This window comes from Gossypium raimondii, chromosome 2, assembly GCF_025698545.1.
Source record: "Gossypium raimondii isolate GPD5lz chromosome 2, ASM2569854v1, whole genome shotgun sequence".
In the NCBI taxonomy this organism is placed as follows: domain Eukaryota; kingdom Viridiplantae; phylum Streptophyta; class Magnoliopsida; order Malvales; family Malvaceae; genus Gossypium; species Gossypium raimondii.
The window spans coordinates 33,354,407-33,369,119 of NC_068566.1; the positions used below are offsets into that span (position 1 = coordinate 33,354,407).

Here is a 14,713-nt window from a genome sequence, read left to right on the forward strand (position 1 = left end):
ATGCACTATAAATAATAATGGAATTATAGAGAATGTTACATATGAACATGAAATGTATTAGATCAATGATTAAATTTATTTATTTAGATCTAGAAAATTCAAATCTGAAGCTAGATCGAGGAAAAGAAAAAGTTTGGGATTAGTAGATTTTGTTTACGAACAAGTATCGAGGTAAGTTCATGTAACTTGAATTATATTCTTAAATGCTTGAAATATATTTTTCTTGATGTGAATATGATTTGGATGTTTATTGTATGATAATTGATGAAGTATTGATATTCTTGATGAAAGAGAAAATAAATCCCGGTTGAATGGAAGGAAAATTCGATGGATCTCTGAAAAGGAATTGACAGTAAAAAGGATCTAGCCCGGACGGGTGATCCTATTCTGATATAGCCCTCCCGAAGAATATATGGAAAATGGATTTAGCCCGAATAGGTAATCCAAATTAGGGTCTGAATTTAGCCGGGACTGGTAACTCAGATCCAAGCTCATTAGAGTAATTGTCATTGCAGGGGATTTAGCCTGGACTGGTAATCCCGACAATACTCTATGAGTTTATATTACAGGGAATTTAGCCTGGACAGGTAATCCCGCTGTAAGGATGAGGTTCGCGTGAGTGTGCTCTCTGAAATGGAAATGTGCGCACATGAATATGAATTGATGGATCCGAATTTGTACACTAAAGTGTACCCCTGAAAATCTATCGAAATTTCGAGAATTTCAACGGGATAAATATGGAAAAATAACAGGGGAATGAAAATCATGGTATTGATGAGCTCATCAATCGTGATATATATATTATTGATACATGGAATTATTGGACTAATTTGAATGTTGAGTTTGTGCATGATAGGGGAATAATGTATTCAATGGGTGTATGAATGTTTATTGCATTGTATTGAAAATATTAGGTAAGTATAATTCTTGTTACATGAGCTTACTAAGCACAAAGTGCTTACCCTGTTTCTTTTTCCCCTGTTTTTTAGTGTTAAGTGCTCGGAGGTCGGATTCGGTTAGAGACGTATCACACTATCAACCTCAAGATCTCGGTATATAAAGAAAATTTATTTTGTAAATCAATGGCATGTATAAGCTAATAAAGTAAATGTTAATTTGAAATGAATTTATGGTTAGCCATTGGTATGGCTAACAAATTTTGGTTTTGGTATGTGATGAGGTTACCTTATGAATACGTTAAATCTATCTTGAAAATATGTTGAAATGGATTGGTTGTGTTGGATTGGTCTCGGTTTAAAATTGCTGGGAAGATTAGATATTTATAAAGGGGTTATATTGAGTTAAAAAAAAAACTTTGGGATTTTGCAAAAAATTTCTTATGGTTTCGATTTAATCTCGGTTTGGTCCTAATGTATGTTTTGGGCTTCGAAGGCCCATCTAAGGGACGTCATGACATGTTTCAATAAGTGAATAGTATTTAACTAGTAATACGAAAAATTTATTTGGTAAAATTTGGTAATGTCTCATACCCTATTTCGACGACGAATACGGGTAGAGGGTATTACACCCAAACCCAAACAGCCCAAAACTAAACAAACCCAACAGCATAAAACTAAAAACAAACCCTAGCCCCCCTAAACCCTAATATGCCGCACCTAGCTACCTGCCACTACAAGTCTGCCGCTGCACCTAGTCCCTGACAGCCCTGCCACCGCCACTGCTCCACCGCCCTCAAGTTGCTTGCAACATAAGTGACAAATAGATTAAAATAGAGTTGTAAATAGCTATAAAAGCCATCTAAAACCGATTGTAAGGGGCTCATCGGATTTTTTCTTGAAATACAAAGAAAAGAATCAAACAAAAAAATATAGCAAAAAAAAAACAGAGAAGAAAACAGAAATTCAAAGGTTCTTTTTTATTTTTTATTTTTTTTACGAATCTGTTGTTTTTTTTTCTTTTTTATATACACATAAAAAAACACAAAGAAAGCTTACCTTTTTTTATCTCCCGAAAAAGAGGAATTTTTGGCCTTTCGACCACCGCAGAAGGCGGCACCGTCGCCAACGACCGGCGGTCGATTAGGTGGCTGATGGCCAAACCCTTGGCCGGCCTAGAAGCTAGGGGAGAGAGCATTTTGGGTATTTTTTTAGAAGAGGAAAAAATGATATTTTTGTTAAAAGTTTGGATTTTATAGGCCCCCAAAACGACGTCGTTTTGGGCAGGCCTCTCAGGCGCCAAAACTGCGTCGTTTTGAGGCGACCCACGCGTCGACCCACCTAGGAGGATCCACATGTTTTTTACTAATGGGCTATTTGCGCATTTAGCCATTCTACGTTTTTCATTATATACAACCAAGTTTCTTTCATTTTTTAATTTTGCCTTATAATTTATTTCAGTTTTCAATTTGGTCCACCTTGAAACTGTGCGTTTTGGAGGGTGGGGTTTATTACCCATTTGGTCCCTCCTTGTTATTCGAGCATTCAATTTGGTCATGTTCCTTTTATTTATTTCTAATTTGCCCCAAAATTTTGTTTTAAAGTTCAATTTAGTTCGTTTTGTTATTTTTGCTATTTTATTATTAAATTAATTAATATAATATTATTATTACTATTATCATTTTCCTTATATATATATTTTGTTTTATTTTATATATTTTACTATATTTATTTATCCATTTAAATACATAGTTATTATTTCTTGGTGCTTTAGTATTTAAAATTGTCTTCATTTTTTATCGTATTTTTATATATATATATTTAATATTTTCATTTATTTATTTTTTATTAAACCGTTTTACTTAATATTTATTTATTTATTTATTTATTTATTTGTCCATTATTTTTTAAAATGTGTTAGTTTTTATTTGTTTATTTACTTATTATTGGTTTGTCCTATTTTATTATTATTTATCTTATTTTTGTTTTCGCTTGTATTATTTTTATTTATATTATCGCATTTATTATTATTTTGTTATGCATATTAACACCGTACTTTATTTCTACCAATTCGTGTTACATTTATTCAATACATAAATTTTTAAATAAATGATATGTCGTATTTTGAGATTCGAAAAGTCGTTCCCTAACTTACGGGGTTTCGATTTTTTTGATAAATTTGAATACGCGAATCTTTTTTAAATATAAGTTTTTTTAACAATCTCGGGAATTAATAAAAGATCGTGTTCTAACTTACTGGACATGATTCCTTTTCTAAAACCGAGATAATCGAATATTTTCCAAATAAGTAAATTTTTCGGTATTCATTCTCGTATCGGGGTTGAAGACATTGTGTCCTAACTTACGGGACGTAATTCTCTTTCTCGATTAACGTGAAATATGCTCCTTTCTCAAACTTTTTAATATTTTAACAAAGGATCGTATTTTAAATCTCTTCAAAGTTTTTAATTTTTGACACTAAGACATTAATTAATCAACTAGGTACTAATTTTTGGGCATTACGAGGGTGCTAATCCTTCCTCGTACGTAACCGACTCCCGAACCCATCTTTCTGAATTTCGTGGACCAAAATCGTTGTTTTAATAAATCAAGTCATTTATTCAAAAAAACTGTTACGAGGTGACCCGATCACACCTCATAAAAAAAGGATTGGTGGCGGCTCCCATGTTCATTTTCGTTTTCGAAATTAAAGTCGACGGCCTCTTTTATCAAAAAAATGGTTTCGACAGAGGGCATAGTAAACAAGGTAATATTGTTGGTAAGGATTTTTCTGATGATCGAATAGTGAAAAAAATTCTTGTCACTTTACCTAAAAAATATGAGTCTAAAATTTCTTCATTAGAAGAATTTAAGGATTTGTCAAGTATGTCCTTGGTAGAATTAGTGAATGCATTGCAGGCTCTAGAATAAAGGAGAAAGATGAGACAAGAAGCATTAGTAGAAGGTGCTTTTCGGGCAAATTTTAAAAATTTAGGAGGTAAAAACAAGAAAACTAAAGATAAGACCAGCAATAATAACAACAATGAGACATATCCATCATGTCCCAAAGAAGCGTTGGTGGTTGCTTGATATCAAATGCAGAAAATGTGGCAGTATTGGGCACATAGAATGGGTCTGTAAGTCTCAATAACATGAAGAGACAAAAACATTTACTGAGCAACAAGAAGATGAGTTCCTTTTTATGGCGACATGTTCCTCCAATGATTCCTGGTTGATCGATAGCAGCTGCACAAATCACATGACCAATGACCCAACAATTTTCAAAGAACTTGATAAAACTATCATTTCCAAATAAAAGTTGGAAATGGTGAGTTTATTCAAGTTAAGGGAAAAGGAAAAGTGGCTATTGAAAGTTTAACAAGTTTGAAACTCATAACTGATGTTCTATATGTGCCTAACATTGACCAAAATCTTCTTAGTATTGGGCAATTGATTCAAAAAGGTTTCAAGGTCATATTTGAAGACAAATGGTGCCTGATCAAAGACTCAAAAGGCAGAGATGTATTCAAAGTAAAAATGAAAGCAAAAATATTTGCTCTAAATCTAATGGAGGAGAAGCCAACAATGAAGCAATTGCTAGAGACTCCTCAGTACTTTGATGACAACATAGATGATGTTTCAATTTGTGACACAAGATATTTATCTAAAATTTATTAAAGGTGTAATGTTGCTATATTTGAGTCTGTTGAGTTTAAAGAAGCTGAGAAAGATGACAAGTGGATTGAAGCAATGAGAGAAGAGAAGTCCGAGGGATTCCAAGTCGAGAGACAGGAGGAGAAAGTCTACATGTTAAACAGAGAAAGTCTACATGTTAAACAATTCCTTATATAGTCTTAAATAAGCTCTTGGGACTTGGCACAGCAAGATTGATGATTATCATTTGAAAAAAGAATAGAAGATTGGTAAAATCAAGTCGGTTTTTTGCAAGACTGAAGATCAAATTGTAGATATCTTAACCAATTCTCTTCCAAAAGTTAGATTAAATTTTCAAGAAATAAATCAGGCTTTTGCAACTACTAAGGTAAGGAGGAGTGTTGAGAATGTGCCTTAGACTTGCTGAATAATAGGTCTGTATACCAAGTTTTTAAGGATTTTTAATTTTGTGGTATGATTTTAGGTGTAAGTTAAGTGGCTAGATATTAGCAGGATATATTTTGTTATTTTTTTAGCTATATAATTTGAACAATACAACAAATTATAGTGTTCTTCCAATATATTTTTTTCTTTCACATTTTCTCTATTTCATATTTTTTACTAAAATACCAATAATCATGACAACATAATCTACAACAAGGGCAAACTCGTAGCCCAATGGTATACTCAAGTTGAAGGTATTGAATTTGAAGAAACTTTTTCTCTTATGGCTAGACTTGAAGCAATTAGATTGTTGCTTGTTGTGGCAACACATCTTAACATCAAACAATAGCAAATGGATGTTAAGAGTGCCTTTCTAAATGGATTTTTAGAGGAAGTTTATGCAGCACAACCTAAAGTGTTCGAGGCTTCAACAAACCCAGAGCATGTCTACAAACTGAGCAAGACATTGTATGGTCTAAAACAAGCACCTCAAGCTTGATATGAAAGGCTATCTCAATTTCTAATTGTCCAAAGATTTTAAAGGGGGTCAGTTGGCAAGACTCTATTCATCCGAAGGCACAAAGGCACTACAACCATGACCCAAATTTATGTTAATGACATAATATTTGGTGCTACATCAACAACTACAAAGGACTAATTTATTAAAATGATGTAAAGCAAATTTGAGATGAGCATGGTAAGGAAGTTGTCATATTTCCTTGAATCCCAAATCAAGCAATTGGAGGATGGGACATTCCTATCTCATGAGAAATATGCGAGGAATATGGTGAAGAAGTTTGGACTTGAGAGTTCTAAGCCTGCTAGGACACATATGGTTGTTAATGAAAAATTATGCACAAATGTTGATGAAGTGCCCACTTTCGCAACCACATTCAAAAGCATGATTGGAAGTCTAATTTATCTCAATGCTAGTCATCTCGATTTGTGTTTTAGCATGGGTATAATTTCCAAATACTAGACTAATCCAAGAGAATCTCATGTCAAGGCAGTCAAATGGATTATAAGGTAGGTCTATGGAACACCTGAGCTTGGAATTTGGTTCTCTAAAGATAGTGTGCTGAGTTCAATAGGGTATAGTAATGCTAATTGAACTGGGAATATGGATGATTGTAAAAATACATCTGGAGGGTGTTTTTACTTGGGATCAAATTTAGTTTCATGGTACAACAAAAAGCAAGGATCAATTTCACTTTCTACACTAGAAGCAGAGTACATTGTTGTTCGTAGCTATTGTGCTTAGCTACTTTGAATGAGACATATGATGAAGGAGTTTGGGATTGTTATACAAGTTTTCACGACCTATTGTGACAAAACTAGTGTCATAAACATTTCAAATAATCTAGTGCCACATGCAAAAACCAAATACATGGATATCAGACACCATTTCATTTGAGAATTAGTTGAGAATAAGCTTGTTGAATTGAAGTATGTGCCCACTCAAAGCCAACTAGTTGATTTGTTCACCAAAACCTTGTATTCAAGCATGTTTAAGAGTTTGAAAAGCTTAGTTGGGGTTTGTCGAGCTTGAAGAGTTGATAGTACATGAAAGACATCCACATGATTGGACTTGATGTCATTGTGATGTATTTAGGATAATTGTGTAACTAATTGATTTGGTTAAATTTTTGTAGGCTAATGGAATTGTTTTTGGAGATTTTTCTCTCTCATTATCTTGGAGGAATTTTTTATTTTGAGAATTGTCAAACTTTATTTGCTATAAATACCACATTATATCTCGTATAATCAAATTCTTTAAACATCAAATTCCCAAAAGCTCTTCTAATCTCAAAGCTTTCAAATTCTTGCTTCTTGACTAAAATCCTAACTTGTACCACAAGAAAATTATTAGGTAACTCCAATGGCTCAAGTAAAAACAACCTCAAAAAAACAATTTTAAAAACAACGTCAAGATTAATCCACTGAAAAGGGGACTTCCAATCCTTCTAATGCGAAAGCCAATGAAAAAACAAGGGAGGTGCACTTATTTAAAGCATTTTGAGAATAGATAATGTACTATTTTAAAAAAATAGTTCTTCATTGTATCATACTGAATACCACTGTTTTTATTTCCAAAATACATCAATAATTATTGCATGTTGTAGCTACAAACATGTTGATTCTACATATATATATATATTAATTTAAAAGCTAATTTCATTATCTCATTTCTGTTAGATCACTTTTAATTTGGACTAACCTATTATGATAGTAAATAAAAATAACATATAATTAATTATATTATATATGTGATGTTCATATTTTCTAACAATCTCTTGATATATTTGCACACGCAGTGATGAATTTAAATTACTGTCCTGTTTTCTTTGTAAATCTTGTACATTACTTGCCCTTCTCAGCTCCAGTGTTTTCTGCACTCTCAACAATCAAGAATGGTATTAGTATCTATTACTTCGAGTCTTCAAAATTTTTAAAGTATTAATGGGTCAAATTAGATTTATGTATGATATTAATATACTTCATATTTATCTAAGTCTAAATAAAATAAAAATATGAACCCTTAAACAGATCTAATTTGACATTTTATGTTGAATATTGTAGGAAGATATAAATCTCTAAAAACCCAAAAAATACAGGAAAAGAAGTTACGAAAAATTGAATATATTTATGTCGAGCACATACAATAAGTTTTAACCGTAGGTTTTGGGCAACTTGTCGCCTCCGCAAACAACTGATTTCAGCTTGTCATACCTGAGATGATTAAAGTTAGATGAAAAGGGTCGAAAATTCTAGCTAGTTTAAAGGATTTTAGGCTTGTTAAAGCATTTAAGAACATATCTTTATTTGGCATAAAAATCGTAATTTAGTATCAGAATGTTAAAAACTTACTTGCACTCGCTCACTTGATGGCTTGAGCTATTAGGACTCAAACTCAGTTCGAGAATAATTAAATGAATCAAGCGAACTAATACTTACCATTCATCTCCTGGTGCTATTGGAATTGTAGCAGATTGAGAGCTTGGTTTGGAATATGAATGTACTCTTTCTACTTCCTTACATTTATGTTTCATTGGCTTATCCTTGGAATTTTCCACTGTTTTTTTACATTAGTTTTCATTAGTTTCTTCAAAAAATAGACATGTTTATAAAAGTTTATGCAAAATTGTTGGAAAAATTACCTGCACTTTTAGTTTTCTTGAGGGAGAATTGAGTGGTTATTCTATTAGAATGAAGCACACCATTCCTGCTATTTTCTTTCTTGAAGCTCCCTCTCTTGAGCTTCGCTGCTTTAGCCTCTTCGACTGATTGAATAGCAAATGCAGCCGCCGCAATGGCGGCTTCATGTGCGCCTGGTTTCGGGCGATTATCTTCACCGTTTCGACTCGAAAACTGCTTCTGGAACCAGTTCTGTTTCCTAAGAAAACAACCAAAAAAAAAAAAAAGTCAAAATGAACGTGGAATATGAATATATGTACGACACTTATATGTTTGTTCCACATTAAAAACACTACTTCAGGTTCAACATTTTGTGATGTTTTATTGTCATTTTTGGGACCTTATTTGCAGTACTTTAGGTACATTAAGAACAGTTCGTTCCAGAATATATATTTTCAGTTCAGATTCTGATTTTTTTTGGGGGGGGGGCTCTTTGCTTAAATTTTAATCTAACAAGAATCTTAAAGTTGTTAAAAAAAAAAGGGAGAATCTAATAACTAATTCTTCTTTGCCAAGAACCAAATCGAGGTTGGTCGGAAAACGGACTCCTTACATATAAGAAGGAAGAATGAAGGTACGGATACTTTAAATAAGATTATATTGCGATAAAATAGAAAAAATTAAAAAATTGTTATGTACTCCGATATACAAAAATAAAGAGTGAGAGATGCATACATACATACCTGGTTTGCTTGAATTGCTGTTCCATCTTCAGACAAACTTTAGATTGCACAACTCCCCAGTTGTGTAATAATCTGATTTTGTTCCCAGAAATGGAATGTGTGATTTGCAAAGAAAACTTGCTAAGAACACGTATTTATAGCTTCTTACATGAAAAAGGGAAGTGAATTAAGTCAAATTCACATGCACATTTGATGAAAGCTGACTTCCTTGCTTACCATATTATTCACCTTTACAACAAAGTCGTATCTTAGGTATTATTTTTCGGTATTAACACATATTTATTATATTTATAAAGTTAAATTCATGTCAAACTTATATTTGTGGTTAATATTTTGTTTAATATTGTTCCGAAGTGAATATGAAAAACAAAGGGTTAATTTCATAAGAAACCCTTAAATTATGACCTAGATTTTAAATTTGTTCTCAAAATTTAAAATTTTCTAATTGAATTTTCAAGTATTGTATCAATCAAGCCCTTCTATCAATTTAGTTGTCAATTTAGGCATTAAATATCACCTCAAATCGACATGACTCATATTTAAAATATAGATCAAATCGTAAGCGCATAAGTACCTCTTGTATGGGCAACTTAAGTATGATGAGTTAAAATGAAAACAAAAAGTAATTGTCCTAAAATTTTATTAATCGTGTTCTTTAATATGTCAAATTCAAATTGTCCATGTAATAAGTACACACATATTTACAATTTGATATAGCATTAGATCTGGGTTGGATAGCTAGCTAATAGAAGGATCTGATTGATACAATACTGACACTATACTATTTTGAAATTCAAGGACCAATTTAGAATCTTAGTAATAGTTTGCGGACGTTTGGTGAATAAACCCGAAAAAGAAAACGAAAGAAAGTAAAGTAAAGAAATATAAACAAAGTAAAAAAGAAAGAAAGAAGGGACCAATTCTTATTCCATTTGTATTGCAGCTATATATATTCCTTTAGCCTCCATTACCGTTCAATAAAAAAAGGCATGTGAAACGCTATACATAACCAGGTTGGCGATGGCGAATGAATGGAATCTAGGGGCTTTGTGTGGGCATATTTGAAACCAAACTTAATCCCACATCGCTAAAATCTCATTCGACAGGGTTGAAAATCAGTGAACGGGTAGCATGATTTGATGAGAATACTTAGTGCTGCTGTTCTTTCTTTTTATTATTTTATAATGCCATATCTCTTTTGGATAGTTCCTCAGGAATTTCAGAACCATGATTTGTTCTCTTAATTAACAACTAGTGGCAGATAGATAGAATCGGCAATATCCACGTTAGTCTATAATATAGGTGAACAAAATTTGATTCGATTAAAAAAATCGAATTTTGAGTTAATCGAGTCAATTCAAATAAGTAACTCTAGTTTTAAGTTCAAATCGAGTTGAACTTTACAATTCGAATAACTCGAATAATTTGAACAATAGATTGGTGCAAATACTCTTTTGGCCCCTGTCAAGTTTGAAAATGAGCAAATTGGTCTCTCTCAATAAAAAATTACAACAAAAAATTAAAGTAATTTTCAAAAATTCAAAATATTTATAAAAATTTCAAATATTTTTTAAAAAAAGTATAAAAATTTAAAAATATTAAAAATACATAGAGAAAGTTAAAAAATTAAAAAAATTCTAAATAATAATTTTGGGACCTAAATAAGAATTAACGATTCAAGATTATCATAGTAAAATATTTCTTTTTATTTTGTTTTGAAAAAGTTGTCAAATATATATGGTTTCAAATTTATGTGTTCTAACATGAAATTAGTTATACTGTAACAAGATTTTAATTTGACATGTTTAATTTTTTTAATTTAAGTTGAACAATTTTACTCGATTCAACTCAACTTGAATTTCATTTCACCTGACTTGATTTAAAAAATTTCAAATCGAGTTAGGATGATAAAATAGGACTCGTGAACTCGAAACTTTTTCACTCGACTCAATTGAACGCTCACCCCGAGTCCAGTGAACATTTAAATAAATGTACAATGACTTACACTTGGAAATGAGTAATATAGATAGAGAGTTTTCAAAAAATATATATATATATAACATTTAGAACTATGCATAATCTCTCCTTAACTCCTTAAATATGAGGATAAATGTGTTTGAGCGCATTCGAATTCACGTCCTCATGCACTAGCAACAATATCAATACTAATCAAATTAAGATTTAGTCCGCGAGAGCTTTGAAATTGTAGCAACTCTAACTCTGATCTTCCATTTAAATTTTTGTCTCTTTTAATCTTCATTTTAGCTTTGAAGACTAAAAAAGATAAATAAAAAACTAAAATAACTTGTTTTACAAAATTGGATGATGAAAAGGAAGATTGTGTGGTGCAGAAAAAGAGTGGAAATTCAAGTTGTTTTCCATTTTCCATTTCTTTAGTTTTTTTAATCTCTTGCTTTACTTTTATTATATATAGGACAATAAAAGTGTAGATAGAAAGTAGAGGCACAGCATCGTCCTTCAATTAAATTAAAGGTAAAAAGTTAATCAATAAATGGTCTATAATTAATGAAGATGTGAATGCAGGTAGTATGGAATCAATACAGAAGGATGGTTCGGTTTAACGATGAATATATTCAATATGTATTAAATACCAAACTTTACTTATAAATATTGTGTATGAATGATCAAAAGGTGGGCAAGTTGACAAAGTATATAGATACCAATGGTCCAGCTGGACAAGCAGAACTATCATCACTGCTTCACCCAAGGAACAATCTTGCATTGCTTCTCTTTTATTTATTTATTCTGTGTGAGTAGCCCGGCTGAGGAATAGATCGAGTTGTATGGCTGGATTATTTGCAAGACAGAGGCACCAAACCTTGTGTAAGTCAATGCTTTAGCAAGATAGATGATTATGGAGAAAATATGTAAGAGAGAGGTCATGCTTGAAGTGACGTCAAGGTCCGGTATTTATAGTCGTTCAGTTGATTAATGATTAATTGATTTAAAGACGGTTATCAACTCATTTTTCGTACACGTCTACTAGTTGTTAGAAGCTTCTCCTTTTAGAGAGATGAATCTTTTTTAAGCCATATTATTATTAGGTTTTTTGAGCTTAAATGTAGTAATTTATCATAATTAATAAATTATTCTATTGATTACTTATATTAAATTTGTATTATAAGGATTGTTTTATGTGCTGAAAACAATGTGCTAGTTGGAAATTTAAATGAAAAGTTGTAGTTCACGGAATTATCACGGTCAAACGATTCATATTAGAATTATTATGTTGGCCATAAATTCAAATTGAGAGATAGTTTGTTTTGGCTATTGGAGTAGGATTGATTCTTAAGATAGAGACATAGATTTGATTATCTATATTGACAGTACATTGGACTGGACTCAAGATGAACTATTTCTAACTTCGTTTATAGATTAATTCACTTGTGCCATTCATTATGTATTTACCTTAATCTTAAATAAGTGAAAGACTATGTATGTTTGACTTGCATTTTTGATATATTCAAAACATATTGTTTCAAAGTAGTAAGCAAAAGGTAGATAATGGAACCATAGTTCAAATAAAGAGCCAAAGGTATCTTCTTAAAGGTGTTATATGGTTGGTGTAGATAAAATTTGGTCGAGTAATAATGACTTGAATCATTTAATGAATGATCAATAATTCACATAATCATATATAAGGAAACTTTAAGAAAAATGATCAAAATTGTTAAGTAAACAAAATCTAAAAGGATTGTAGGTGCAGATTATTGGACAAAAGTTTTTCAGATACAACTATTTGTAAATATATATATTTGGGAGTTCAATCATGATACTTTAATAGTAAGTTTTATGGTTTAGTGATAATGTAATTAATAAATGAAGAGTTGAAACTTAATCACATGTTATTTCAACTCGCAATATATATGTTCAATTGATCCCTTTGCTACCTAATTATAACTCTATAATGTTATTGTTAGAATTGAGTGATCCGAATCCTTATTAAAATAAAATACGGTGATAAAATAAAATAAAAGTAAAATCAATATAGAACTACACTTCTTTTATTTTAGAATAAGGTTTTAAACCTCATTAAAATTTATCTATTTGATATTGATTAGAATAAAATGTTTCAATCTTACTACACTCCTATTAGAATATGGTTTTACAAGCTTATAAATAGACATAGTCTACTCCTCTTACAATCATTCAAATTTGACATAGTGAATTGTCTTCTCATCTACCTGTGGTTTTTTCCCGTAAGGATTTCTATGTAAAAATTTGTGTGTTCTTTATTTTTTTTCTTTTTCCTTTGCGATATATCATCATTATCGGCATTTTATTTTTCACAAATTGGTATCAGAGCTTTCGGGTTGTTCATCTCAATCACGGTAATGACATTTTTGAAGTATGAAATTTCGTTGTTATCGCAACACCAAATTCACGTTGTGGTAGACAAAGGTGCAGACAGTTCTTGCGCAGATAGACTTAGAGGATGCCCTGCTAGGGATAGATAATATGCCTTCGACATTGACAGAGGAAGAGAAGAAGCGTAATGTAAGGATCGAAAGGCGTTAACACAATTACATCTGCATTTGTCTAACGAAATTTTACAAGATGTGATGAAGGAGAAGACCATCGCAACATTATGGAAAAAGCTGGAACAAATATGTATGTCGAAAACTCTAACCAGCAAGTTGCATATGAAGCACCGTCTTTATGCTCATCGTTTGGAGGAAGGTGCGTCTGTGAATGAACACTTAACAATGTTTAAAAAAATTCTCTCAAACTTGGAGGCCATAGAGGTTTAATATGATAAGGAAGATCTAGGGTTGATTCTACTTTGTTCGTTTCCCCCGTCTTATTCAACCTTTAGAGACACGATTTTATATAGCTGCTAGTCTCTCACAGTTGATGAGGTTTATGATTCTTTGACCTCGTATGATAAGATGAAGCATCTTGTGGTTAAACCCGACTCTCAAGGAGAGAGTCTCATTGTTCATGGGAGACAAGATCAGAATGCTGATGATGATCGTGGAAGGACACAGGAACGGAATCCTCGCGGTAAATCTAAGGGTAGATCGAAGTCTTCAAATAGAGGTAAAACTTGCAACTTCTACAAGAAGAAAGGGCACATTAAATATGAATGCTATAAGCTGCAAAACAAGATCAAAAGGGAGGTTGCGAATCAAAAGGGAAAACAACCAAAAAAATTCAGTGAAGCTGATGTTGTAGAAGATTACAGTGATGGTGACGTGCGACATGTTCCACAATTGAAGAGAAATTTAATTTCGTTAAGTACTCTTGATTCAAAAGGGTATAAATACACAACTGAAAGTGGAGTTTTGAAGATTTCCAAAGGTTCCCTCTTTGTGATGAAAGGGCAGAGAAAGACTGACAAGTTATATATTTTGCAAGGTTCTACTGTTACTGGTGATGCAGTTGTCGCTTCCTCTTCCTTGTCAGATGATGATGTTACTAGACTGTAGCATATGCGCCTAGAGCATATGAGTGAGAATGGCATGGCAGAATTAAGCAAAAGAAGACTTTTTGGTGGGTAAGGAATTTGCAAACTGAAGTTTTGTGAGCACTACATTTCTGGGTAGCAAAAGAGAGTTCGATTCACTAGAGGAATCCATAACATGAAAGGAACGTTGAAGTATATCCATTCTGATCTTTGGGGGCCATCTAGAGTACCTTCGAGAGGTGGAGCTAATTATATGCTAAATTTTATTGATTATTTTTCCAGAAAAGTTTGGGCATTCTTCCTGAAGCAGAAAAACGATGTGTTTTTCGCATTTAAGTCTTGGAAAACTATGATTGAAAAATAGGTGGGAAAACAAATAAAACACCTCCGCACTGACAATGACTTAGAGTTAT

General features: G+C 32.1%; 1 protein-coding gene across 1 annotated transcript; it reads right to left on the minus strand.

Moving 5' to 3' along the window:
* Window positions 1-7,031: 7,031 nt before the first annotated feature.
* On the minus strand, window positions 7,032-9,094 carry LOC105788445 (hypothetical protein). Its single transcript, XM_012615354.2, has 5 exons — window positions 8,873-9,094; window positions 8,153-8,388; window positions 7,950-8,067; window positions 7,656-7,724; window positions 7,032-7,384 (listed from the first exon to the last, which is right to left on the minus strand). Exons 1-4 carry the CDS (start codon window positions 8,896-8,898, stop codon window positions 7,664-7,666), a joined length of 441 nt encoding a protein of 146 aa, XP_012470808.1. The 5' UTR covers window positions 8,899-9,094; the 3' UTR covers window positions 7,032-7,384; window positions 7,656-7,663.
* Window positions 9,095-14,713: the final 5,619 nt, after the last annotated feature.